This window comes from Schistocerca nitens, chromosome 8 (genome assembly GCF_023898315.1).
Source record: "Schistocerca nitens isolate TAMUIC-IGC-003100 chromosome 8, iqSchNite1.1, whole genome shotgun sequence".
Lineage (NCBI taxonomy): Eukaryota > Metazoa > Arthropoda > Insecta > Orthoptera > Acrididae > Schistocerca > Schistocerca nitens.
This window is the reverse complement of record NC_064621.1, coordinates 465560599-465587624: the sequence shown is the minus strand read 5'-3', so window position 1 is coordinate 465587624 and position 27026 is coordinate 465560599. Positions and strand designations below refer to the sequence as shown.

The 27026-nt window shown below is 44.1% G+C and overlaps 1 protein-coding gene across 2 annotated transcripts in view; it reads right to left on the bottom strand.

Annotated features, from left to right (window-relative positions):
- LOC126198775 (dihydropyrimidinase-like) overlaps positions 1–27026 on the bottom strand; it is a 284208-nt gene that overhangs the window by 112451 nt on the left and 144731 nt on the right. Inside the window, exon 3 of one of the 2 annotated variants that reach the window (XM_049935335.1) lies at positions 5578–5679. The exons of the other annotated variant lie outside the window; for it this stretch is intronic. Within the exon in view, the coding sequence (XP_049791292.1) occupies positions 5578–5679 (102 nt within the window). The remainder of the gene's footprint in view (positions 1–5577; positions 5680–27026) is intronic. 2 annotated transcript variants of the gene reach the window in all.

Genomic DNA, 27026 nt, shown 5'->3' with positions numbered 1-27026 from the left:
CAGAAAAAAAAATATTTTGTGCGATCTGGGCTGTTGAATGGTTTTTAACACTTAAGCAGATCGCCCTTCAGTTCTCTCAAACTGAGAAAATTCAATGAAAAGAGTGACGTGACGCGTTTGACAGGCATACTGGAGACACTGCCCCACACAACTGTGCAGAACAACATCGGATTTTCACTGTCTTTTCCATTTCGCGACCTATCGGACCTTACTTACTGAATAGCCCTCGAACTTTTGTACAGAGGGTATTTATCTTAACGATCTAGATCATAATTTGCTTATACCTGTTTAAATGGTGCATATTTCCATTTGTTACTTTTTTAAGTATAGTGTCGAAGCATTTGTAGAAATTCACTGATTCATTTTCAAGGTTTTATTATTTTATCTTCATATTTTTTGTAATGTGAACGTATCTCCAGTTCTTCTAACATTTCCATTTTATGGAATATTTAGTCGGTGGAGTACTTTAATATTGTTCTCTACTTTTCCAAAATGGTGTCCTGTATTGTGTATGTATGTGACTATTGCTGATGTGTGCCTGTCGTTTGTGAAGGCTTTAATATGATCCGTATACTTGGTGTTCAAATTTCGGTCTGTTTGTCCTAGGTAGAACACGGAGTATTTCTGGCACGATACTTTATATGTTCTTGGAATGTACAATTATTATCCAGATTGTTAATGTAAATATCCTCTCTATAGAAGTATATCAGACTCTGTGGAAGACCTATATAATTATCTTTGTTGACAACATCTAAAAACATCAGTGTAACCGTTTGTTTATGTAAGTTTGTTATTCCTGTCGTAGACTGTGCACAGAAAATTGTGTGTGACGTTTAATGTGAGTGAGACTGCGCAAACAGACCACAAGAAAAGTGTCTGTACAAGTTGTTCCAAATTTCGCCACTAATTACATATGACGATCGATAAGCAACTAAAAATTGCGCGTTTTTATATATTGCTGTAAAGGCAACATAAAAATGCAGAACCTCACACATCAAAAACATTACGAAAATGTGGCTTGGTACACATAGCAAAACGCACTTGAAAATGGGCATCACTTTCCGAAAAGCGTCGTGTAAAATAGGAATAAAAGAAAATCGTGACTGGAAGCAGAAAAGATTTTTATAAACATATCCAGTGCAACAGTTTCCATTTTCGCAAGTGTATTAATTAAGCACATGTCTATCTAGAGCGCTAGTTTAGTTTATGATACGTAAGGCCAGATGCACTTAAAAGCCAATTGATAATATTTAGACACTGACATCCAAGCGGAAAAAGTCATTAAGCCCAGAAAGCGTATAAGTTAAGCTCTGGAGACAAGCTCTAATGTCTTACAACAACGCACACCTAGGAATTACAAGTGAAGCATTTCTATAACGAGAACCACACACAGACTATATCATCAGCAAAACGAGAAACAGACTGGGATTAATACGACTAACCATAGGCAAAGTAACTGGGACATGAGGAAATCGCTAGTCCATACATACTAGAGCACGCAGCGCCAGTATGTATGACGACAGCCTCTTGTATGTCACACATATTAACCCATATACGCCGATAACATTTTTTGTCACGTAATTGCACGATTTTTCACACATATATCTTTTATTAATGACCACAGACATCAACTGCAATAATAATTTGTAGTTGCCAGCTCTGAAAGGCGATTTTTTTCGGTGGGGCAACAATGACCCCCACGGGCACATGAGATCGTACATTACTATGGAGCTAGAATAATCAAAATTAAAAAAAAGTTTCACACAGGTCAATGTTTATTAATTATAGTTTCATAGACTTTATTTTTTCAAGTTATGAACTATTATTAATCATTAAACATAATGTAACTGTGCTTTCAAGTTTGCAAATCATTTGTCGCGCAAATGTATGTTGCATTTACAACACAATTTGACACTTTATTTTTACAAAGCTCACACCTTCTTCTGAGCTGATTAGTGAGAATAACTTGTTGAGCTAAATGTTTTCTTACACTAACAGATGCAGTCGTCCTCATTTGCTGCTGTGGCCCACGCAGAATTTTAGCCGTACCACATTTCTGGAGGCCTGCCGAATGCTCTGTACTACCCGACTGGTACATGCTTTTTCGATTCACCACGTTGTCAGGTCGCAGCAAGGTTGCTTTCGAACCATTGGGCATATACAGGGTTATTACAAATGATTGAAGCGATTTCACAGCTCTACAATAACTTTATTATTTGAGATATTTTCACAATGCTTTGCACACACATACAAAAACTCAAAAAGTTTTTGTAGGCATTCACAAATGTTCGATATGTGCCCCTTTAGTGATTCGGCAGACATCAAGCCGATAATCAAGTTCCTCCCACACTCGGCGCAGCATGTCCCCATCTACATCTACATCTACATTTATACTCCGCAAGCCACCCAACGGTGTGTGGCGGAGGGCACTTTACGTGCCACTGTCATTACCTCCCTTTCCTGTTCCAGTCGCGTATGGTTCGCGGGAAGAACGACTGTCTGAAAACTTCCGTGCGCGCTCTAATCTCTCTAATTTTACATTCGTGATCTCCTCGGGAGGTATCAATGAGTTCGAAAGCATCGTTGATGCGAGCTCGCAGTTCTGGCACGTTTCTTGGTAGAGGAGGTTTAAACACTGAATCTTTCACATAACCCCACAGATAGAAATCGCATGGGGTTAAGTCGGGAGAGCGTGGAGGCCATGATATGAATTGCTGATCATGATCTCCACCACGACCGATCCATCGGTTTTCCAATCTCCTGTTTAAGAAATGCCGAACATCATGATGGAAGTGCGGTGGAACACCATCCTGTTGAAAGATGAAGTCGGCGCTGTCGGTCTCCAGTTGTGGCATGAGCTAATTTTCCAGCATGTCCAGATACACGTGTCCTGTAACGTGTTTTTCGCAGAAGAAAAAGGGGCCGTAAACTTTAAACCGTGAGATTGCACAAAACACGTTAACTTTTGGTGAATTGCGAATTTGCTGCACGAATGCGTGAGGATTCTCTACCGCCCAGATTCGCACATTGTGTCCGTTTACTTCACCATTAAGAAAAATTGTTGCTTCATCACTGAAAACAAGTTTCACACTGAACGCATCCTCTTCCATGAGCTGTTGCAACCGCGCCGAAAATTCAAAGTGTTTGACTTTGTCATTGGGTGTCAGGGCTTGTAGCAATTGTAAACGGTAAGGCTTCTGCTTTAGCCTTTTCCGTAAGATTTTCCAAACCGTCGGCTGTGGTACGTTTAGCTCCCTGCTTGCTTTATTCGTCGAATACGCGTGAAACTTGCCCGCACGCGTTCAACCGTTTCTTCGCTCACTGCAGGCCGACCCGTTGATTTCCCCTTACAGAGGCATCCAGAAGGTTTAAACTGCGCATACCATCGACGAATGGAGTTAGCAGTTGGGGGATCTTTGTTGAACTTCGTCCTGAAGCGTCGTTGCACTGTTATGACTGACTGATGTGAGTGCATTTCAAGCACGACATACGCTTTCTCGGCTGCTGTCGCCATTTTGTCTCACTGCGCTCTCGAGCGCTCTGGCGGCAGAAACCTGAAGTGCGGCTTCAGCCGAACAAAACTTTATGAGTTTTTCTACGTATCTGTAGTGTGTCGTAACCATATGTCAATGAATGGAGCTACAGTGAATTTATGAAATCGCTTCAATCATTTGTAATAGCCCTGTAGTCTTATGGGTTAAGAACAGAAAGGCAGATACCCAGAATCGCGGTGAACAGCTACTACTCAGCACTCAAGAACGCCGTACGACATTGCTAAACACAAGCCTCCTAGAATTACCGGCAAAAGTATAAGGGGCGTTCAAAAAGAAACGAGTCGGAGGCATAATTACAGAAACCAGCATCTGTATGTTAGGAGTATTGACCCTGGCTGTTGAGACACTTGTCCCACTGTGACACAAGGCGGTGAATGGCCGTCTCATAAAATTCCCGGGGCTGTGATGTTAACCAGTTCCGCACGTACAGCTGGACGTCGTCGTCCGAGGTGAAGGTTATGCTGACGTTCTTCTTTGGCCCCCTTCTGATTCACTTCCTGCAGCACGGGACAACAGTGAATGCCCAGCGTTACTCGCAAACCTTGACCACCCTTCGCCGAGCGATCAAATCAAAACAACCAGGCAATCTCACCCGTAGGATCATACTGCCCCACGACACTGCAAAGTCTCACCGCCAACACAGTCGCGGCACTCCCGCAAAAATTCAAATGGGAGGTTCTCGGCCACCCTCAATACAGTCCGGACCTCTCTCCCTGTGATCACGCCATTTCTGGTCCCTTTAAAAAAGTTCTGAAGGGCAAACGGTTCACCTCGGACGATGACGTCCAGCTGTGCATGCGGAACTGGTTAACATCGCAGCCCCGGGAATTTTATGAGACAGCCATTCACCGCCTTGTGTCACAGTGGGACAAGTGTCTCAACAGCCACGGTCAGTACTTCCAACATACAGGTACTGGTTTCTGTAATTATGCCTTCGGCTCGTTTCTTTTTGAACGTCTCTTATATGAGACAACAAACGCAGACAGTGAAATCTGACGTTTCGCCAGCACGAGTGGCTGGAAAAAAAAAAAAAATCATTAGATGAACGTCGGCCGAAGAACCCGAGACAGAAGCCAATAGGCAGTTTGTCAGTGAAATATTAACTCAGAATTTACTAAATGAAACCCTAACCGCATGCAACTGCCCACATTACGAACATCATTACCCACGACGTACCATCACACAGGGTATCAATAACAGGACTAGTGACAGCAAAATATACACCAACTTACTAAGACTGAAAAACCATTACATCACTTACTGGAAGAAGAAGTCGACGAATCACACAAGACACAGTAACTTTTCAATGCCTACAACTTCAAATACCGAAGCCAACAGGATCAACAATCGCGATGACATGAAGGAATTAAAGTCATTATCTTCCAGTGGGCGTTGACTTGTATCGATGAGCGAAGTTAAAAAAAATTGTGCCTGGATAAGTTCGAACCTGGATCTCCTGATTACTACTCAGATGCGCTGACCACTACACCATCTAGACACATATGTCAGTATATCCGCACGGACTACTCGTGCACGCCTCCGGTCGAATCCAAATTCTCAACTTGCACCACAAATTACTACTCATTAGCCTCATTGCTGGCGGCATCTAAACGCTTACCGTAGGATTCCGAAGTGTGCATCTGCACTGAATGGGTAATTGGCCACCATTGCCTTAATTATACGCGTGGTGAGGAGTTTAGAGGGGTTCCGCTCACTTGTCTCTTAAATGCCAAGATTGTGAAACACTGCCCTCCTAAATCACGCAAAATAATTGGGTAATTACAAAAACCTAATAGTTCGTTGTGTAATCAAATAAGCAGTATCCCAACACCACTAACCATATATAATGCCGCATGATTTTGACATGCGTGTCGACACAAGTCTTGCACAAATTTCATTAGTGTGTCCACTGGGAAATGGGAATGGCATTTTCCTTTACTGAAGTACGTAAAATGACTAGCGCATCCATAAAGCGTGCTGTTAGTTGTTAGAATGCTGAAGCAAACTGATGTGTGGTACTTACGCCCACAGAACTGTCCTGGACATCCGAGACGCTCGCCACGTCCGACTGCTGAGCGATGGATTCAGTTTCTTGAACGGACTGACCGTCATCTCTGTGAATCACCTGTAACGCCGAAATCCAAGTGAAGAGCGATTTAGTCTCCAGCTCTTTACCAGAGAACAAACAAAAGATGAAATAGCCTTTCAGTTGCGAGATAGTATTTACACATGGGACTGTTCAACAGTACTGCTACTTGATGATATACAAGGCGACTATAACTATTTATAGTTAACTGCCTGTAGGTTGCAAATTACAGATCGAATGAAAGAGAAACTATAGGTGAAAGATTTTAAGGATATAATGGAGAGAACGTCCAGTAACGAAAATTCTTAATGCTACTGGCATGTTACGTAGCGTAATGGTAAGCATGATATCTATTGTCTGTTAAACTGCATCATTCATATAGGTCTGTTCAGAGTAGGCTTCCATGCCTGCTGCCTTCCTTTGCTCCTTTCCAAAATCACCTAAACATTGTCCACACCTCGCCTACCGTAGCCAGCCTATCAAACCCTCCATTACAGCATTACCCTACTCGCTCTTCTCCCACATGGGCAAAATGTAAACTAAGAAAGAAATATTCTTGAAAAATCTGATTTATTTTAGTTATTTAGTAAAATGAAATATCATCCCAACAATATTTTCTGACATATAACAATACTCGAAACAGTTATCATTCTCATGTCACTGGACGAAACAAATAGTGCATACTATTCAAGGTGAATTATCATATTAAAATTCAATAAAAATAGTTTTTATGAAAATTTGTATTTAACTGGTAAGACAACCTTATTATATTAAGAAAACATAAAAATTAATTAACAGAATAATAATACAACAGAAAAATAATAATTTGCACAGGACCTGTAAGACAAATCAGAAATAAAAAACTAATTTGAAAGAAGTGCATAAGTGTAATGCTGAAATGTAAACTGCTAATGTAAAGCATATACTTAGTAACGTAGATTTTGTTTCGTAAATGATTTGTTCCTCGTTTCTGTATCTGTAGAATAGTCATTTCCATTAGAAAAATCAATATTTCATTCTCAATCAGTTTTTTATTGATAGTGTTATCAAGCCAGATAACCGTTCTTAACTCATTGCAGAACGTAATAACTATCAATTCTGGATGTTAATTGGAAAAAGGATTTTATTCACTTCGAGTCTAACCTGATAGAAAACGTTCTCGTGGGTACGTTCAGTAGGGGAGACTTACAATGCAAGCAAAATGCTGCTGTCGGATCCTACTAGACCCTTTTAAGGGCTAGTGAGTTTTCCATGACGTAGATTTTTCTGGTGCCATTTTAATTTTGAAAAACTTCGGAAACCCCGTAACGGGCGCAGGACTTACCAAAGGAGTTTTCAGACAACATGATATATTCAATTCCTGGCCTACGGAATAATTTTGCTCATATAGTGCTCTAAAGCAGTCGTTTTTCAAACGTTTCGTTCCAGGGGATAAACTGCATCCCGTGCACATTTAATGATTCCTTGTTTTGGACGGTTTATCGACAATGCATATTCACTCGAAGTTGGTGAAATTTTATAACGAGCTTGCTTCTTCAGCCACGATTGAGCGGCTGGGTTCAAATTTCTCCCTGCTTCTCTCTACGCACGGTCCTCATTAAAAATGTTCAAAAACGTTAATTATAGAGAGAAACATCTAGAAAGCTGTTTTGTCCGGCATGCTTCTCTCCTCCGACATAGAGCATCCGCAATTATCCTCATCAATTTCATTAAATGACGAAGTCAGTTGCACTGAAAACGGCCCTTAGGTCATTAGCAAGTTTTTAATTATTTCCGTACTAAAAAATTAATAATATCGAGAAATTACTAGATTTGATGTTGGACGATCGGCAACTGAAGATATCTGAAATAGCTGACAATATAGGATGTCAAAATAAGAGGGAATAGGATACATTTTACATTTCAGATGCCGACCGGGGTGGCCAAGCGGTTCTAGGCGCTACAGACTGGAACCGCGCCTCCGCTACGGTCGCAGGTTCGAATCCTGCCTCGGGCATGGATGTGTGTGATGTCCTTAGGTTAGTTAGGTTGAAGTAGTTCTAAGTTCTAGAGGACTGATGACCTCAGAAGTTAAGTCCCATAGTGCTCAGAGCCATTTGAACATTTCAGATGAAAAATTATCTGTGAGAAGTCATCATAAGAGGTGAGTGCTGCATCTGTTGGACAACAGAAAAATGAAAAGCGAGAGCGAATTTCTCAGCAATTTTGGGACATCTGTAGAAAGAATATATTGCATTTTCTGTACCAACTTTTTATTGTGGATGAGGATGTCCAGCATTTCACGCAAGAAGCATACGCCACACAAAGTTAATGGTTGTGAGTTCGAAAGCCTTTGGTTGGGGAAGTGATCTATTAATTATCCTGAAAAGGATAAAACTGTTGCGTTACATTAGTCAATTCCTTAGGTACTGTGAAGAGGGATCATTGGCATGTGGAAAGCCGTGAAATTTGTAGATTTTTTTTTAATGTGCAGCACAACGAAATGACAAAGTCACATTAGTTGCCTCCATAAAAGAGCACACAGTTGGCATGGAGCGTTGAAGATGCTGTAGAACGGTTACCTGGCGATTATGTGATCCTCCAGGGCTGACGGAAGTCATGACAGTGAAGAGGTGTGTGTGTGTGTGTCTGTGTGTGTGTGCTAGTTGGTTACATGAAGTTAGCTCAGTAATGTGAATTGACGATGAACCGTCACGGAGAGCCGTAAAGGAGCTATCGTGTTTGGATGTGCCCTTGGCTACACAATGAATGAAGCTGCCCGATTTGTTGCTGTATCGACGCGAATTGCCCGGCCTGTCTACAAGGGATGGCGTACCACTCGCTGCCAAGCAAAACAGCGTAAAAACAGCGGTCGTAAAAGATCCTACAGGGCAGTGCAGTGATCGTAAATGGATTCCGCGCCATGTCTATGACAATCGGCTTCAGACCCTACAGGAATTGCTGCCGTCAACGAATGCTCTGGTCACCGAAGTCATGGGATAGCTCCAATATAGTGTCGAACATCCTTTTGTCCAGTGTAGTGCAACAACTCGCCGTCGCATGGATTCAACAGCTCGTTAGAAGATCTTGCAGGAATATTGAGCCATGCTTCCTCTACAGCCGTCCATAATTACGAAAGGTGTTGGCGGTGCAGGGTTTTGTGCACGAACTGACCTCTCGATTATGTCCCATAAATGCTCCACGCGATTCACGTCGGGCGGTCTGCGTGGCCAAATCATTCGTCCGAATTGTCCAGAATGTTCTTCAAGCCAGTCGCGAACAATTGTGGGCCGGTTACATGGCGCATTGTCATCTAATTCAATCGTTGTTTGGGAACATGAAGTCCACGAATCGTTGCAAAAGGTCTCCAAGTAGCCGAACATAACCATTTCCCACCAATGATCGGTTCTTTGGACCAGAGGACACAGCGTATTCCACGTAAACATAGCCCACATCATTATGGAGCCACCACCAGCTTGCACAGTGCCTTGTTGACAGTTTGGGTCCACGGCTTCGTGTGGTCTGCGCCATACTCGAACCTTACCATCAGCTCTTAAAGAGTTGAAATCGGGACTCATCTGACCAGGCCAAGATTTTCCAGTCGTCTAGGGTGTAACAAGGAGAGCCACTACAAGCGATGTCGTGCTGTTACGAAAGGCACTCGCATCTGTCGTTTTCTGCCATAGCCCCTTGACGCCGCCGGCCGCGGTGGTCTAGCGGTTCTAGGCGCTCAGTCCGGAACCGCGCGACTGCTACGGTCGCAGGTTCGAATCCTGCCTCGGGCATGGATGTGTGTGATGTCCTTAGGTTAGTTAGGTTTAAGTAGTTCTAAGTTATAGGGGACTGATGACCACAGATGATAAGTCCCATAGTGCTCAGAGCCATTCAACCCCTTGACGCCAAATTTCACCGCACTGTCCTAAAGGTTATGTTCGCCGTACTTACCACCATCCCTTGATTTGTGAGGTTATTTCATGCATTGTTGCTTGTCTGTTAGCACTGACAACTCTGCTTAAGGGGCTCCGGAACGCCCTATACTTGCAATGTTAAAATAACGCTTATAAATTACATCTTTGCTCACAAAGTATTTGAGGTAGGAAGTTGAACTTTTTACAGATTATTTATTGGAATATGGGCTACAACTTAACACAGGGATTTTACAAAATTTTAGTTCAGTTATTAAAGATGATTTTTTTCAATTGTAATGAAAATTCACAACATTTTTTTGCAATTTTTTATTTATATATTCAAAAATATACAGGTTTTTGGAAAAAGGCTGTGTTAAATTATGCAGAAGGTACTGTGTAACATTTACTGAAAGTTTGAAACAAATATGTTTGGAAGATCCTCAGAAAACATGTAATTAATATGAGAAAATAAAAGTTTTGGGAATCGAGCGACAAAGATTGGATTAACTTTTTAGTGCATTCCAGGTCCATAGGATGGATTATCTTCATCCTCTGCAAACTCCTCCTCCAGCTTCCTCTTGTTCCTCCTCCTGTTTACTCTTGCTTGTATTTCTAGACTCTTTACAGCCCTGTCTGCAGCCCGAAGGCGTTCCTTGTCTAAAGCAAGCATCGCTCGTACCATGTTAGAACCTATCTTCATTCCCATATTTCTAAATACCTTGCACCTTACAATGTTGCCATCATTGAAAGTCGCAACAGCATCATACACACCAAAGTGAAGTGTTTCTATTCCAACAAATACAGTTTTGAGGATTCTCGACCATATAACACTATTTACACACTCATTGGGGTTTTGAGTTTTTCCGTGAATACACTTTTTCAACAGTTCAGGTGCTGCTAAGTCTCTGAAAATAGGTTTTATCACCTCCATTATTGCATGAGGCAGACTATGCTTATGAGTGTACACTTCACCAGTTAGCAATCCTTTGTTATATTTACTCCAACTGTCTTCTTCTTTGGGACACAAGCTATGTTGGGGATTTTCATCGTCTTTATTGTTTACAGTAATAACACATACCTTTGGCTTTCCAACATTTCTCCTTTTCTTAAAAGCCTTCAGAGGATTTCTAATAACTTTACTTTTACTCATTATTATACTTCAACAAAACAGAGACTCAAGAAACAGAATTAATTACGAATATTTTCGAGATAACGACAGAGTAAATAAACATGAAACAATCGACAATCACACCAGCGATATATATTGAAGCATCACAGGTTAGCCACAACACATACTTTATCTCACGTCACTAAAATGTACCTGATGAACACGGACGTTAATAATAACACCATTTGACAGCAGTTTAACAGCGCCACATTGGGTCACGCCCATGTAGAACACATTTCAAAAAATTTTTTAAAATAGTCGTAGTCTTCGGAATTGAATAAATTATATATCTATTAAAAGGTAATAGTCTGCAAATTCAGAAAACGCAAAAAAGTAAAAATTGAGCTTTTCATGATTTTGAGCCTTTCCGGAGCCCCTTAAACGCCGCTGCTCTCGATCGTTAAAAGAAGGCCGTCGGCCACTGCGTTGTCCGTGGTGAGAGGTAACGCCTAAGGCTAAATTTACACTGCCCGCGATGCGATGCGATGCGATGCCGAGCCGAGCGGAGCGATGAAGCGCTGAAATCGCGTGACAATGGGCAGGCTTGGTTTAACAGTGGCAACAGAGCGGTGCCCGTTTAGACAGCAGGCTGGGCCGAGCGATGTGATGCGGTGCGATGCGATGACTCCTCTGTAGTCGCAACAGAGTTTGCGTTTCGCGCGAGTGTTTGGAGCGATTGCTTGTTTGCGCTTGCGTCTGAAGTAATTGCTTGCTTGCAATGGACATCGAAAGACTAATTAACAGTGTGCGTGAACGCTCCGTGTTGTGGGAGTAGAAAAATAAATATTACCACAATAGGGATTTTGTTCGTCAAGCATGGAATGAAATAGCTGAAGATTGTGGAACAGACAGTAAGTACAAAAAAGTAAAATAAATAGCTACAAGACTCCAAGAAATAAGTAACACAAACAACTTCGTTTAATTTCTAATTTTAATTGTGTATAGATACTATTACAGTATTTTGATAATGAAATGACGTTCACAATAGTTACAGTATTTGATAATTTCGACATGAAATATATTTGCGTTAATAACTGTTGACATAGTTTTTGAAGGCCTCTCTGACACTCCTCTCTCTTCTTGAAGCACTACTGTTTGCTCTGTCATTTTGGAATTTCACGTCTATATTTTCAGGCGAGGTACTGAAGAATAAATGGAAGAACCTACGTGACAATTTCCGCTCTGAACTCAAAAAAACTCGTGGTGAACGTTCAGGAGACGAAGGTGGCATGCCGCATTTCCAATCCAATTGGCCGTGGTACGAGCTAATGACCTTCCTGACTGACATAATGACGCCACGGAAGACCAAGACTAATGTTCATCACAGTAAAAGAACAGCATCGCAACACGACGACGCACACGACGACGTACCATTTTCACCAGCTCTTACAGAGAAAGAGAGTGTTTCACCTGATGAAACCAACCAAGCCAGGTCTTCAAGACTGTCTGTAAGTTCAGAGGGTAGCGTTTCGATGCCTCCTCCCTCACCCACCCTACACACAAACCAAAACAAGAGATCCAAGAAATCGACAAACTCTGAGTTGCTAAATATAGAGAAGCAAAAGTTGAAGATAATTGAGCAACAAATGTCGAAATCAGAAACGCAAGATGACAGCTATCATTTTGTAGTGAGTTTGCTGCCAGCAATGCGAAAACTATCACCAGCAGCTCAGTTGAGAGCCAGGATAAAAATTCAGCAGGTTCTTTTGGAAGAATTGGAACAATCAACCACTTCCACTCCACATTCGTTGATGTCACCCTATGCACCTGAAAATCCAGTTGAAATAGTAATTGCTGGAAATCCGCAGAATGAAATAGTCATCTCTGAAATTGAACCTGATGACATTGTTATTTCAAGCCACCAAGATTCTGAAAACTTTGATACTTAAGTGAGTGAACTGTAATGTATTTTACTTCTCATTGTCGACTATGTCAAAATTTATTAAAAGTAAGTTTGAATCTATCACAATTTGTAAATATTTCATAATAAAATGATTGCTGTAAACTTAATATTGTACTTACCTAATGGTGATCATAACTTTTTCAGGGGTAATAGCCATTCTGAAATTTGTGTTTTGCTTCTGTAATCTATTTGAAACAGACGACACTATATAATCAAATGTCTCTGTACTCATTCTGGATAACTCCAAAATTTATCCTCATCTTATCTCAAGTCACTGTACAAATGATGAAATTCTCCTAAGGCCCTCCTCTCCTTGTTGATTTCATGCACCCATTCACGACTGCGTTGAATTCTCAGAGCACTGTTTTCTAATAAAAAAGAATTTACTGGGTCGAGGAAACACGACATCGTGCCGAGACTGCTCAATTGCTGGTCAGATCGCGCGCGCGTGCTGTATCGTGTGCAATGTGAACGCTCCATCGTATTGCATCGCTTTGGCTATTATGCTTCGCATCGCGTCGCGTCGCGTCGCATCGCAGGTAGTGTAAACGTACACTAAGATTTGGTATTCTCGGGACTCTCTTGGCATTGTGGATCGCAAAATATGGAATTTCCTAACGATTTCCGAAATGGAATGTCCCTTGCTTCTAGCTCCAAGTACCATTCCGCATTCAATGTCTGTTAATTCCCATTCTGCGGCCATAAGCACGTCGGAAACCTTTTCAATTGGCTGACCTGGCTACAAATGACGCTGCTCCTTTATATTTCTGTACGTTATACTACCGCCATCTGTATATGTGCAAATCGCTATCCCATAACTATCACATAAGTGTGTATTAGTCAATTTTCGAGCTAACGTTGCAAACAGAACTGCAAGCAATGGAGCACTTGAAGCTGCCCGTCTTTTGATGGCCAAATAACACAGGACTGGATAGTAACGGATGGAGGAGTGTAGGGAGGTCAGACGATTTGCGATTTTGCCTCTTTTAAAATGATGGAAGGCATCGAGTGCTCCGAGCCGTTTAACCTGGACAGTGTGGATGCTGTAGTTCAGACTGGAAATTGTTCTGCGTTTATTCAGGGCTGCTTTTCTTACCAGGCATTGGGCCCATTCATTCGGATTTCCGCGTACATGAACCAAGTATGTTTATTTCATCATTGGTTCAAATGGCTCTGTGAACTATGGGACTTAACATCTGAGGTCATCAGTCCCCTAGAACTTAGAACTACTTTAACCTAACTAATCTAAGGACACCACACACATCCATGCCCGAGGTAGGATTCGAACCTTCGACCGTAGCGGTCGCGCGGTTCCAGACTGAAGCGCCTAGAACCGCTCGGTCACACCGGACGGCTATTTCGTCATTCCCCGTGTCAAGTATCGCCCGTTTAACGGTGTTGCTGCAGCGCGATGCAACGTAGCGCAACCACCATGCGCGTACACAGCGTGTCCCTCCTAAAAGTCCTCAGGCACATTTTCTCTGCTCTTTCGGCAGATATTTGCAATTTTTTTTTTGCAATGTATAGCTGGAGTCAGCCCAACACTGCTCGTCATATCTTTTATATGTCGCCCAGCGTAGACGGAAAGCGTCGATTTGTTTTCCCTTTGCAAACAAAATGATTTTTAAACGAAATTTTCGTACCTGTTCGATAGAGCGGTCCAAAATTAGTCTACTGCGATATCTGTTTTATCGAATGATAATAAGAGGGAAAGTGAAACAGGAAGAATAACCAGAGCGGTTCTAGGCGCTGCAGTCTGGAAGAGCGCGACCGCTACGGTCGCAGGTTCGAATCCTGCCTCGGGCATGGATGTGTGTGATGTCCTTTGGTTAGTTCGGTTTCTAGGGGACTGATGACCTCCCATAGTGCCCAGTGCCCAGTGAACCGTTTTTGTGAAGAATAGCCTGTACTCCAGCAGTGACTATACAATGCTAGGCTTACTGGATGGCGGCAGCAGACTACGCTGGACATGGTTAAGCTGTTGCATCGATATAACGAATATCACACGAGACTAATTTGGAACCCCTCTATCAAATGGGAACATTGAATTACGCTTTAAAAATTGTTTTGATCGTAATAGGAAACAAGCCGACGCTTTCCGTCGACATTGGGGGTTGCATAAAAGAGGTGATCATCAGTATCTGTTTGGGTTGATTCCAGCCACACATTGCAAAAACCAAAACGCAAATATCCACCGGAACTACAGAGAAAATGCACCAGACGACTATTAGGAGAGACACCCAGTATAAGCACCGACATGTAAGCTGGCGATTAGTATCGCATTCTACGTCGACATCTACATGGTTACTCTGAGTTCACACTTAAGTGCCTGGCAGAGGCTTCATCGAACCATTTTCATACTACTTCTCTACCATTCCACTCTCGAATGGCGCGTGGGAAAAAGGAACACCTAAATCTTTCCGTTCGAGCTCTGATTTCTCTTATTTTATTATGATGATCATTTCTCCCTGCGTAGGTGGGTGTGAACAAAATATTTTTCCTTTCGGAAGAGAAAGTTGGTGATTGAAATTTCGTAAATAGATCTCGCCGCGGTGATTGAAATTTCGTAAATAGTTCTCGCCGCAAAGAAAACCGCCTTTGTTTCAGTGACTGTCACCCCAACTCGCGTATCATATCAGTGACACTCTCGCCCCTATTGCGCGATAACACGAAATGAGCTGCCGTTCTTTGCACTTTTTCGATGTCCTCCGACAGTCCCACTTGGTAAGGATCCCTCACCACGTAGCAATATTCCAGTAGAGGATGGACAAGTGTAATGTAGGTTGTCTGCTTAATGGGTTTGTCGCATCTTCTCAGTGTTCTGCCAACAAAGCGCAGTCTTTGTTTCGCCTCCCCCACAATATTACCTATGTGGTTTTTCCAACTTAAGTCGCTCGTAATTGTAATTCTTAGGTATTTAGTTGAATTGACAGCCGTTAGATTTGTGCGATTTATCGTATAACCAAAATTTATCGGATTTCTTTTAGTACCCATGTGGATGACCTCGCACTTTTCCTTGTTTAGGGCCAATTGCCACTTTTCGCACCATACAGAAATTCTCTCTAGATCATTTTGTAATTCGAAATGATTGTCTGATGATTTTACTAGACGGTAAATTACAGCGTCATCTGCAAACAGTCATGTCATGTGTGTCAGACGTGCGTATGATAAGTGCGGAATGGTGAACTATGGAGACGTTATTACCAAATGCGTCCAAACAGGACCAAAGTGCTGTTATTCTCTTCTTGGCTGGCAAAGGACAAACATCGGTAGACATCCAAAGGAGAATGAAGAATATTTGAGGGTTGGAACTTTAATAGTGGCAACTATTTATTTACAGCTGGTACAATATAGATATTGTTTCAAAGTTTTATTGACCTTCAAAGTGTATAGCCCGTTGCCAGCGATGTGGAAGTCCTAGGATACTCTTAACAGTGCCAGTTGTGTTGATAATTCGAGCGGCGCGGTCTATTGCCCGACGAATTTGTAGCAGCTCTGAAGCAAATGCCGTGAAGTGTTTTCTTCAGTTTAGAAATCCAGTTGAACTCACAAGGGTTTAAGTCAGGGGAGTGCAGTAGGTGGTATAGCACTTAGCAGCCCCATCAATGAAACAAATCAGTAACAGCTTGCATTGTACGTGCTTGAGCTTTGTCCTGTAAAATGATGGTCAGGTCCTGCAGAAAGTGTCATCAATTCTGTCTCTAGCTGTTCATTTTTGGAACACAACCTGCGACCAGCTTAGAGACAGAATTGATGACACTTTCTGCAGGACCTGACCACCATTCTGCAGGACAAAGCTCAAGCACGTACAATGCAAGCTGTTACTGATTTGTTTCATTGATGGGGCTGCTAAGTGCTATACCACCTACTGCACTCCCCTGACTTAAGCCCTTGTGAGTTCAACTGGATTTCTAAACTGAAGGAAACACTTCAGGGCATTCGCTTCAGATCTGCTACAAATTCGTCGGGCGATAGACCGCGCCGCTTCAACTATCAACACAACTGGCACTGCTAAGAGTATCCTACGGCTTCCACATCGCTGACAATGCTGGTGACTACTTTGAAGGTCAGTAAAATTTTGAAAGACGTATCTATTTTGTACGAGCTGTAAATAAATAGTTGCCACTATTAAAGTTCCAACCCACGTATACAGGGTGTTACAAAAAGGTACGGCCAAACTTTCAGGAAACAATCCTCACATACAAAGAAAGAAAATATGTTATGTGGACATGTGTCCGGAAACGCTTACTTTCCATGTTAGAGCTCATTTTATTACTTCTCTTCAAATCACATTATTCATGGAATGGAAACACACAGCAACAGAACGTACCAGCGTGACTTCAAACACTTTGTTACAGGAAATGTTCAAAATGTCCTCCGTTAGCGAGGAAACATGCATCCACCCTCCGTCGCATGGAATCCCTGATGCGCTGATGCAGCCCTGGAGAATGGCGTATTGTATCACAGCCGTCCACAATACGAGCACGAAGAGTCTCTACATTTGGTACCGGGGTTGCGTAGACAAGAGCTTTCAAATGCCCCCATAAATGAAAGTCAAGAGGGTTGAGGTCAGGAGAGCGTGGAGGCCATGGAATTGGTTCGCCTCTACCAATCCATCGGTCACCGAATCTGTTGTTGAGAAGCGTACGAACACTTCGACTGAAATGTGCAGGTGCTCCATCGTGCATGAACCACATGTTGTGTCGTACTTGTAAAGGCACATGTTCTAGCAGCACATGTAGAGTATCCCATATGAAATCATGATGACGTGTTCCATTGAGCGTAGGTGGAAGAACATGGGGCCCAATCAAGACATCACCAACAATGCCTGCCCAAACGTTCACAGAAAATCTGTGTTGATGACGTGATTGTACAATTGCGTGCAGATTCTCGTCAGCCCACACATGTTTATTGTGAAAATTTACAATTTGATCACGATGGAATGAAGCCTCATCCGTAAAGAGAACATTTGCATTGAAATGAGGATTGACACATTGTTGGATGAACCATTCGCAGAAGTGTACCCGTGGAGGCCAATTAGCTGCTGATAGTGCCTGCACACGCTGTACATGGTACGGAAACAACTGGTTCTCCCGTAGCACTCTCCATACAGTGACGTGGTCAACATTACCTTGTACAGCAGCAACTTCCCTGACGCTGACATTAGGGTTATCGTCAACTGCACGAAGAATTGCCTCGTCCATTGCAGATGTCCTCGTCGTTCTAGGTCTTCCCCAGTCGCGAGTCATAGGCTGGAATGTTCCGTGCTCCCTAAGACGCCGATCAATTGCTTCGAACGTCTTCCTGTCGGGACACCTTCGTTCTGGAAATCTGTCTCGATACAAACGTACTGCGCCACGGCTATTGCCCCGTGCTAATCCATACATCAAATGGGCATCTGCCAACTCCGCATTTGTAAACATTGCACTGACTGCAAAACCACGTTTGCGATGAACACCAACCTGTTCAAATGGCTCTGAGCACTATGGGACTCAACTGCTGAGGTCATAAGTCCCCTAGAACTTAGAACTACTTAAACCTAACTAACCTAAGGACAACACACACATCCATGCCCGAGGCAGCATTCGAACCTGCGACCGTAGCGGTCGCGCGGTTCCAGACTGTAGCGCCAGAACCGCTCGGCCACCAGCGGCCGACACACTAACCTGTTGATGCTACGTACTGATGTGCTTGATGCTAGTACTGTAGAGCAATGAGTCGCATTTCAACACAAGCACCGAAGTCAACATTACCTTCCTTCAATTGTGCCAACTGGCGGTGAATCGAGGAAGTACAGTACATACTGACGAAACTGAAAATGAGCTCTAACATGGAAATTAAGCGTTTCCGGACACATGTCCACATAACATCTTTTCTTTATTTGAGTGTGAGGAATGTTTCCTGAAAGTTTGGCCGTAACTTTTTGTAACACCCTGTATAGGGGTATCACGTCTGCCGAAAATCACTGTTGAGGAATTGTGCGGCACGTTCCTTGGAGGTCGCGATTCGACACAAAACGCCGTTGGATCTGGAAGGCCAGCCCCATCCAGTACTGACAACAACACTCAAGTGAGAGACACTCGAGCACCTGACCGAGCGATTATCACGCCTTCGTTCCGTTAAAAAAATGTGTAGCAGGTAGTTACGGACTTCCTCACACAGCAGGACACTGTGTTTTACTACATGGTTACCTTCGATCTGGTGCATTGGTCGTACAGTTGTCTCAATACTCACGGTAATTTTGCCTGACTGGCATTCCTATTCCGAAGTGTACAGCCTTCAAACGGAAACTTTTTGATCGGCGTTATACTACATATTCAGTGCTGAGTATGCTCTTTACAATCTAGTACTCACAGGGCTGCAGGCATACATCGCTGAACACGCTGTTTATGAGCAAGGTAGCTTATCGCACGTCCACTGGCTCGCTAAATCACCCGGTCTTAATTCCATAGCAAATCTCGGCCACTACTTCGCAGCGGCAAATGCAATGTAAAAATCAACGTCCCCACAGTTTGGTACACTACTGGCCGTTAAAATTGCTACACCACGAAGATGACGTGCTACAGACGCGAAATTTAACCGACAGGAAGAAGATGCTATGATGTGCAAATGATTAGCTTTTCAGAGCATTCACACAAGGTTGCCGCCGGTGGTGACACCTACAACGTGCTGACATGAGGAAAGTTTCCAACCGATTTCTCATACACAAACAGCAGTTGACCGGCGTTGTCTGGTGAAACGTTGTTGTGATGCCTCGTGTAAGGAGGAGAAATGCGTACCATCACGTTTCCGACTTTGCTAAAGGTCGGATTGTAGCCTAGCGCGATTGCGGTTTATCGTATCGCGACATTGCTCCCAGCGCTGTTCGAGATCGAATGACTGTAAGCATAATATGGAATCGGTGGGTTCAGGAGGGTAATACGGAACGCCGTGCTGGATCCCAACGGCCTCGCATCACTAGCAGTCGAGATGACAGGCATCTTATTCGCATGGCTGTAACAGATCGTGCAGCCGCGTCTCGATCCCTGAGTCAACAGATGGGGACGTTTGCAAGACAACAACCATCTGCACGAACGGTTCGACGACGTTTGCAGCAGCATGGACTATCAGCTCGGATACCATGGCTGCGGGTTACCCTTGGCGCTGCATCAGAGACAGGAGTGCGTGCGATTGTGTACTCAACGACGAACATGGGTGCACGAATGGCAAAACGTCATTTTTTCGGATGAATCCAGGTTCTGTTTACAGAATCGTGATGGTAACATCCGTGTTTGGCGCACATTGGAAGTGTGTATTCGTCATCGCCATACTGGCGTATCACCCGGCGTGATGGTATGGGGTGCCATTGGTTACACGCCTCAGTCACCTCTTGTTCGCATTGACGGCACTTTGAACAGTGGACGTTACATTTCAGATGTGTCACGACCCGTGGCTCTACCCTTCATTCGATCCCTGCGAAACCCTACATTTCAGCAGGATAATGCATGACCGTGTGTTGCAGGTCCTGTAGAGGCCTTTCTGGATACAGAAAATGTTCGACTGCTACCCTGGCCAGCACATTCTCCAAATCTCTCACCAATTGTAAACGTCTGGCCATTTGTGGCAAAAATGGCTCTGAGCACTATGGGACTCAACTGCTGAGGTCATTAGTCCCCTAGAACTTAGAACTAGTTAAACCTAACTAACCTAAGGACATCACAAACATCCATGCCCGAGGCAGGATTCGAACCTGCGACCGTAGCGGTCTTGCGGTTCCAGACTGCAGCGCCTTTAACCGCACGGCCACTTCGGCCGGCTATTTGTGGCAAAGCAACTGACTCGTCACAATATGCCAGTCACTACTCTTGATGAACTGTGGTATCGTTTTGAAGCTGCATGGGCAGCTGTATCTGTACTCGCCATCCAAGCTCTGTTTGACTCGATACCCAGGCGTATCAAGGCTGTTGTTACGGCCAGAGGTGGTTGTTCTGGGTACTGATTACTCAGGATCTATGCACCCAAATTGCGTGAAAATGTAATTCCATGTCAGTTCTCGTATAATATACACTCCTGGAAATTGAAATAAGAACACCGTGAATTCATTGTCCCAGGAAGGGGAAACTTTATTGACACATTCCTGGGGTCAGATACATCACATGATCACACTGACAGAACCACAGGCACATAGACACAGGCAACAGAGCATGCACAATGTCGGCACTAGTACAGTGTATATCCACCTTTCGCAGCAATGCAGGCTGCTATTCTCCCATGGAGACGATCGTAGAGATGCTGGATGTAGTCCTGTGGAACGGCTTGCCATGCCATTTCCACCTGGCGCCTCAGTTGGACCAGCGTTCGTGCTGGACGTGCAGACCGCGTGAGACGACGCTTCATCCAGTCCCGAACATGCTCAATGGGCGACAGATCCGGAGATCTTGCTGGCCAGGGTAGTTGACTTACACCTTCTAGAGCACGTTGGGTGGCACAGGATACATGCGGACGTGCATTGTCCTGTTGGAACAGCAAGTTCCCTTGCCGGTCTAGGAATGGTAGAACGATGGGTTCGATGACGGTTTGGATGTACCGTGCACTATTCAGTGTCCCCTCGACGATCACCAGTGGTGTACGGCCAGTGTAGGAGATCGCTCCCCACACCATGATGCCGGGTGTTGGCCCTGTGTGCCTCGGTCGTATGCAGTCCTGATTGTGGCGCTCACCTGCACGGCGCCAAACACGCATACGACCATCATTGGCACCAAGGCAGAAGCGACTCTCATCGCTGAAGACGACACGTCTCCATTCGTCCCTCCATTCACGCCTGTCGCGACACCACTGGAGGCGGGCTGCACGATGTTGGGGCGTGAGCGGAAGACGGCCTAACGGTGTGCGGGACCGTAGCCCAGCTTCATGGAGACGGTTGCGAATGGTCCTCGCCGATACCCCAGGAGCAACAGTGTCCCTAATTTGCTGGGAAGTGGCGGTGCGGTCCCCTACGGCACTGCGTAGGATCCTACGGTCTTGGCGTGCATCCGTGCGTCGCTGCGGTCCGGTCCCAGGTCGACGGGCACGTGCACCTTCCGCCGACCACTGGCGACAACATCGATGTACTGTGGAGACCTCACGCCCCACGTGTTGAGCAATTCGGCGGTACGTCCACCCGGCCTCCCGCATGCCCACTATACGCCCTCGCTCAAAGTCCGTCAACTGCACATACGGTTCACGTCCACGCTGTCGCGGCATGCTACCAGTGTTAAAGACTGCGATGGAGCTCCGTATGCCACGGCAAACTGGCTGACACTGACGGCGGCGGTGCACAAATGCTGCGCAGCTAGCGCCATTCGACGGCCAACACCGCGGTTCCTGGTGTGTCCGCTGTGCCGTGCGTGTGATCATTGCTTGTACAGCCCTCTCGCAGTGTCCGGAGCAAGTATGGTGGGTCTGACACACCGGTGTCAATGTGTTCTTTTTTCCATTTCCAGGAGTGTATGTAGGTAAAGAATGTGTTGTAATCTTCAGTTGAAACTTCCGGGCTGAGAGGCCGTAGTCGATATATAAAATTTCCTCCTAACGTTTCGTCTCGATCTGCGGCAGACATCTTCTGAGGTCGTGCGGCTACTGCCACTGAGGCTCCAGGTACTCTCGCATTTATACAGCGCATAGAGGGCACCACCATTCGTCACGTGATGCAGACGGTATGCCTATCTTTGGAAGGCGTAATCATTCTCGATTAAGAGTAATCGATTGTCATTCTGCTGGCGCAACGTCGACATCCATATTTTGGCTAACTTTAAAACTTCCTCTTTTCTATTAAAATTGTTATGGTGTTTGTGAATCTCTATGGTGGTGCCCTCCATGCGCTCTATAAATGCGAGAGAGCCTGGAGCCTCAGTGGCAGTAGCCGGACGACCTCAGAAGATGTCTCCCGCAGATGGAGACGAAACGTTAGGTGGATATTTTATACATCGACCACGGCCTCTCAGCCCGGAAGTTTCAACTGAGACAACACCGGCCGTGAAAGCCTACACTGTATGATTAATGTGTCGTAATTTCCATGAATGAAGTGTAAGAAAGTGCAGTGACCTGTGATGAAGGTGCGCCACATTTTTCTTTATTATCTGTTTGTAACGTATTTTGGTAAGACTGTTTGAGTTGCGTGAGTTACGCATCAAGAAGAGGCGCAAGAGAGAGGCACAGATGTGGCGAGATGACCATCACACGAGCATAAGGTGTCTGGCACACGGAAGCTGATCGGGATGCAGGCTTATGTCGTACCTGGAGTCTGAAAGGCGAGTTTCGCATAACATTGTATGGCACATGGTATGTACCACACTCAGATGGCCCAAATCTGACGCACCATGGAGCAAATCAATGCAGATGATGTATACCTGGAGCCATGTACTGTTCGACCATGTGCTCGATGCCATGAGATGCATCGGCAGGAAGACACCTTGCGGTGCTGCCATCACTAAGCCATGAGCGCTCATTCAGCTGATTGCCCAAAGCCAACAACAAACGTGCCAGACATGCTTCAGCAGATCTGGTGGATGACTATGTTTATTACGTGTTGTCCATGTAGCCCAATGAACTTATCTTCATTTGTATCACACATTGAATTGCTATAACTGTGATCAATGAACGCAAAATACTGTGCACGAGAGACAATTTACTAGTAACACAAGAAAACTGCAGACAGGGGTGAGTACTATTTTTATCTTGAGACAATGTTTTTTGCTAAATGAGAAGTGACAAGGTAATGCAGCTCACTATCAGGCAATAAATAATATTCGAACTCCTGAGTGAGTGGAAGGACATTATAATCTGCTTAAGGTTCCATAAATTTAATTGCGCTATTGAAAGAGTGAACATCTACTAGATAACATGAACTTGTACGTAGTTAAAACAAGCAAGAGCAGTAGTAATCAAATCATACAGGGTGAAAAGTATTTAAACCGACAAACTCTGGGAGATTGTAGGGGACATCAAAAAAAATATTTTCCCTAATGTCATTTTTTCCTATGAGAAGTATTTAAACCGGTAGAGGCCGTATTACGCTCTTCAGTTGTTAGAGTGTGTATTACGCTCTTCAGTAGTAGGCAGCTGCTGTCCGCCAGTGTAGTAGTGCATTGTCTCTGTTTACTAATGAAGCGATACACCTGGAATGAGTACACTGATATGGTTGGTACGTACTACGCAGCGCACCACAACGGACGAGCTACACAGCGGGTTTATCAACAATAATATCCTAATCGCCGTATCCCGCATCATGCGATCTTTGCTGCTATGTACCAACGTCTGCGTGAGACCGGGTCATTTAACAGATTACCTGGACAGGGACGCCGTCGCACGGTAAGAACGCTGCAATTTGAGGAAGCTGTCTTGCAGCATGTGGAGCGGAAGCCTTCAATCAACACTCGTGCAATTGCACGTAATGTGGGGACGTATCAGACGAATGTAAGAACAGTCCTTCGAGAGAAATTGTTACGTCCATTTCACTTACAGCGTGTCCACAACCTGGAACCAGTTGATTATCCACCCAGAGCACAGTTTTCGCAGTGGTACCTGGGACACTGTGAAATGCATCGTACATTTCCATCCTCTGTGTTGTTTACCGATGAAGCAACGTTCGGGCGTGATGGAGTCTTCAACATGCACAATTCGCATGTTTGGATTGAGGATAACCCATATGCCACAGTTACTAGCGCTCATCAAGTGCGGTTCTTCGTTAATGTGTGGGTCGGTGTTGTTGGGGACTGTTTAACTGGGCCGTATCTGCTACCTAGGCCATTAAATGGCAGGCACTATTACAATTTTCTCACCAGAGCATTGCCAGAATTGCTGGAAAACGTCCCGCTCCCTACAAGACAACGCACGTGGTTCCAACATGACGGGGCGCCGGCACATTTCAGTCGTCGTGTGCGTCGATTCCTGGACCGACGGTTCCCAGAAACGTGGACTGGCAGAGATGGTCCTGTACCATGGCCTGCTCGATCCCAGATATGTCCCCTCTGGACTTTTTTGTTGGTTTAATTAATTTGTCACCAGAGAAATCTTCCTCTACCGGTTTAAAAATTCCTCATAGGAAAAAATGACATTAGGGAAAAATATTTGTTTTGATGTCCCCTACAACCTCCCAGAGTTTGTCGGTTTAAATACTTTTCACCCTGTAGACTTGAACAGTTATGAATGTAGATACGCTGTAGTCATAAACAATATGACTACCTGTCTGGGTGAACGTACACCGACGTGTGGCGAGAAGATGATAGAGAAACCTCACGCTGAGATGAGTCTTGCAAGTTCGTCCAACAATTATGCGAAATCAGGACGGCATTGCCAATGAAAACATCCTCGTACCATCAAATCTTAACTTGCAACTCTACTTCAACTTCGTTTCTCTTGTGCTGGGCTATTGGAAGAGACTATCTCATGTGACGCGCAGATCGAAAGACTATTGATATATTTGCGTGTTAAATTTTTCTTACAGGAATTGATTAAAATTTTTTCATGTGTTGTATGTTTTTCAACTTCGTTTCGCAGGGACTGGCCTGTAGGCCGTAATAATGAACAGCAAGCAATAATGAACATGCTGGAATTCCAATACGTATAAAGAAACTGCCAGTCTGGTGGTGATTTAGTGATAATATTGTCAGGAGAGTAACTACATTAATCATTGAATATCAGTTGTGAAGTCTCACATTGGTCAATAATACATTATGAAATCTTGAGCTCTGTGTTGACGACATAAACCTTGTTTGATGCTTTAATATAATTCTTACACCATTTTTATGTGCCACCACTTACAAATGTAAATTATTTTTGTTGTGCACATGAACACACACAATGAAAATGATTTTTGATAACTTGCATACTTATATATTTGGAGTAATTGTGTTTTGATAGAGATATATAATGCCTATGTTTTGCTATACGTACGCATTGTTGATAGTGAATATTCAACAGTATAAAGTAAGGGTGAATATGATTTAACAATTCTGTGTTCAATAAGGAGTTTATCTGTATTAGTCCGTAAGCTGCCAGTGAAAGAATGATAATATTCATCCACTACCATTTTTATAAAGTAAATGAGTGTGAATGAAGAGTTTAACTAAAGGATAGTAACTGTGAAATTGATCTAAAAGCATGATAGGTATTCGTGAGCTGGTGTCGCCTTTGAGCATGATGTTTCATTAAATAAAGTTTACCTTTATACCAGAAATTATCGTGAATGTCGGGCGGCTTACAAGTGTGAATTCATTATATGGTATGATGTATCCGTAAGAAACGTTCTTTCCCTTTCCTAACAATCCATGCTTATCGTGCCATGAAGAGCACGCGAATCCAGTTCGAGATAAACGAAAATTTTCTTGATTTTTCCGCCTGCTTAGCTGAGTGGTAACGTGTTCGCCTTCCATGCAGCGGGACAGGGTTCGATTCCCGGCCGTGTTGGAGATTTTCTTCGCTTGTGGACTGGGTGTTGTGTTGTCTTCATCCACATCTCATCATCACCGACGCGCACGTAGTCCAATGTGGCGTTACCTGAAATAATACTTGAACACGGCGGCCGAACTTCCCCGGATGGGTATGTACTAATGACATGCCATGACAAGTTGCGTGTAATTACATCTGCACAAATTCTGAAACCGCGGTAGGAGTGATGTTGTATGGCTGTTTTTTGTCAAAACTACTACTTATCGTAATCAAACTCTATTACATTGATAAACGTATCTAATCTAAATCATCCCAGATAGAAGTGGGCACTCCGCCATTACGGGGTAAGAAGAGGAGCCAGGAAGAAGCCAATAGGTCCGGGGTATTGCACCGGTCCACCGAACAGATGCCTCTGTGTTTGTGTCTTGAACAACGGAGAGCTGTTGAGTGATGAAAGACTGTCTTTAATGTGGCGTATCCGCCGGCGCCAGGGATGTGAGTCGCGAGCTAACAGCGATAGGATGTGAAGTATCGTAATGCACTGTGCCCTGCAGAAAGCCCATGTCATAGGAACTGCTGGACACCGCACAGTCCAGAGATAAGATCTGTGAGGTGGATTGAGAAGAGGCCAAAAATTGGTTCAAATGGCTCTGAGCACTATGGGACTTAACTTCTGAGGTCATCAGTCCTCTAGAGCTTAGAACTACTTAAATCTAACTAACCTAACGACATCACACACATCCATGCCCGAGGCAGGATTCGAACCTGCGACCGTAGCGGTCGCGCGGTTCCAGACTGTAGCGCCTAGAACCGCTCGGCCACCCGGCCGGCGAGAAGAGGCCATCCCGCTAGTTTGTGCTTGGAAGACCTGTATCCACATCCGTCTGGCTGATGCCAAGTTAACTGATTTGTTATTGACCGTGCTGAGAAACAGTAAGAGCAGCTACCACTGGCTAATATAAGTAATCTATGGAGTGGGAGAACAGAACCTGCTTGTGCATATGTAGAGAAGGTCTTACTG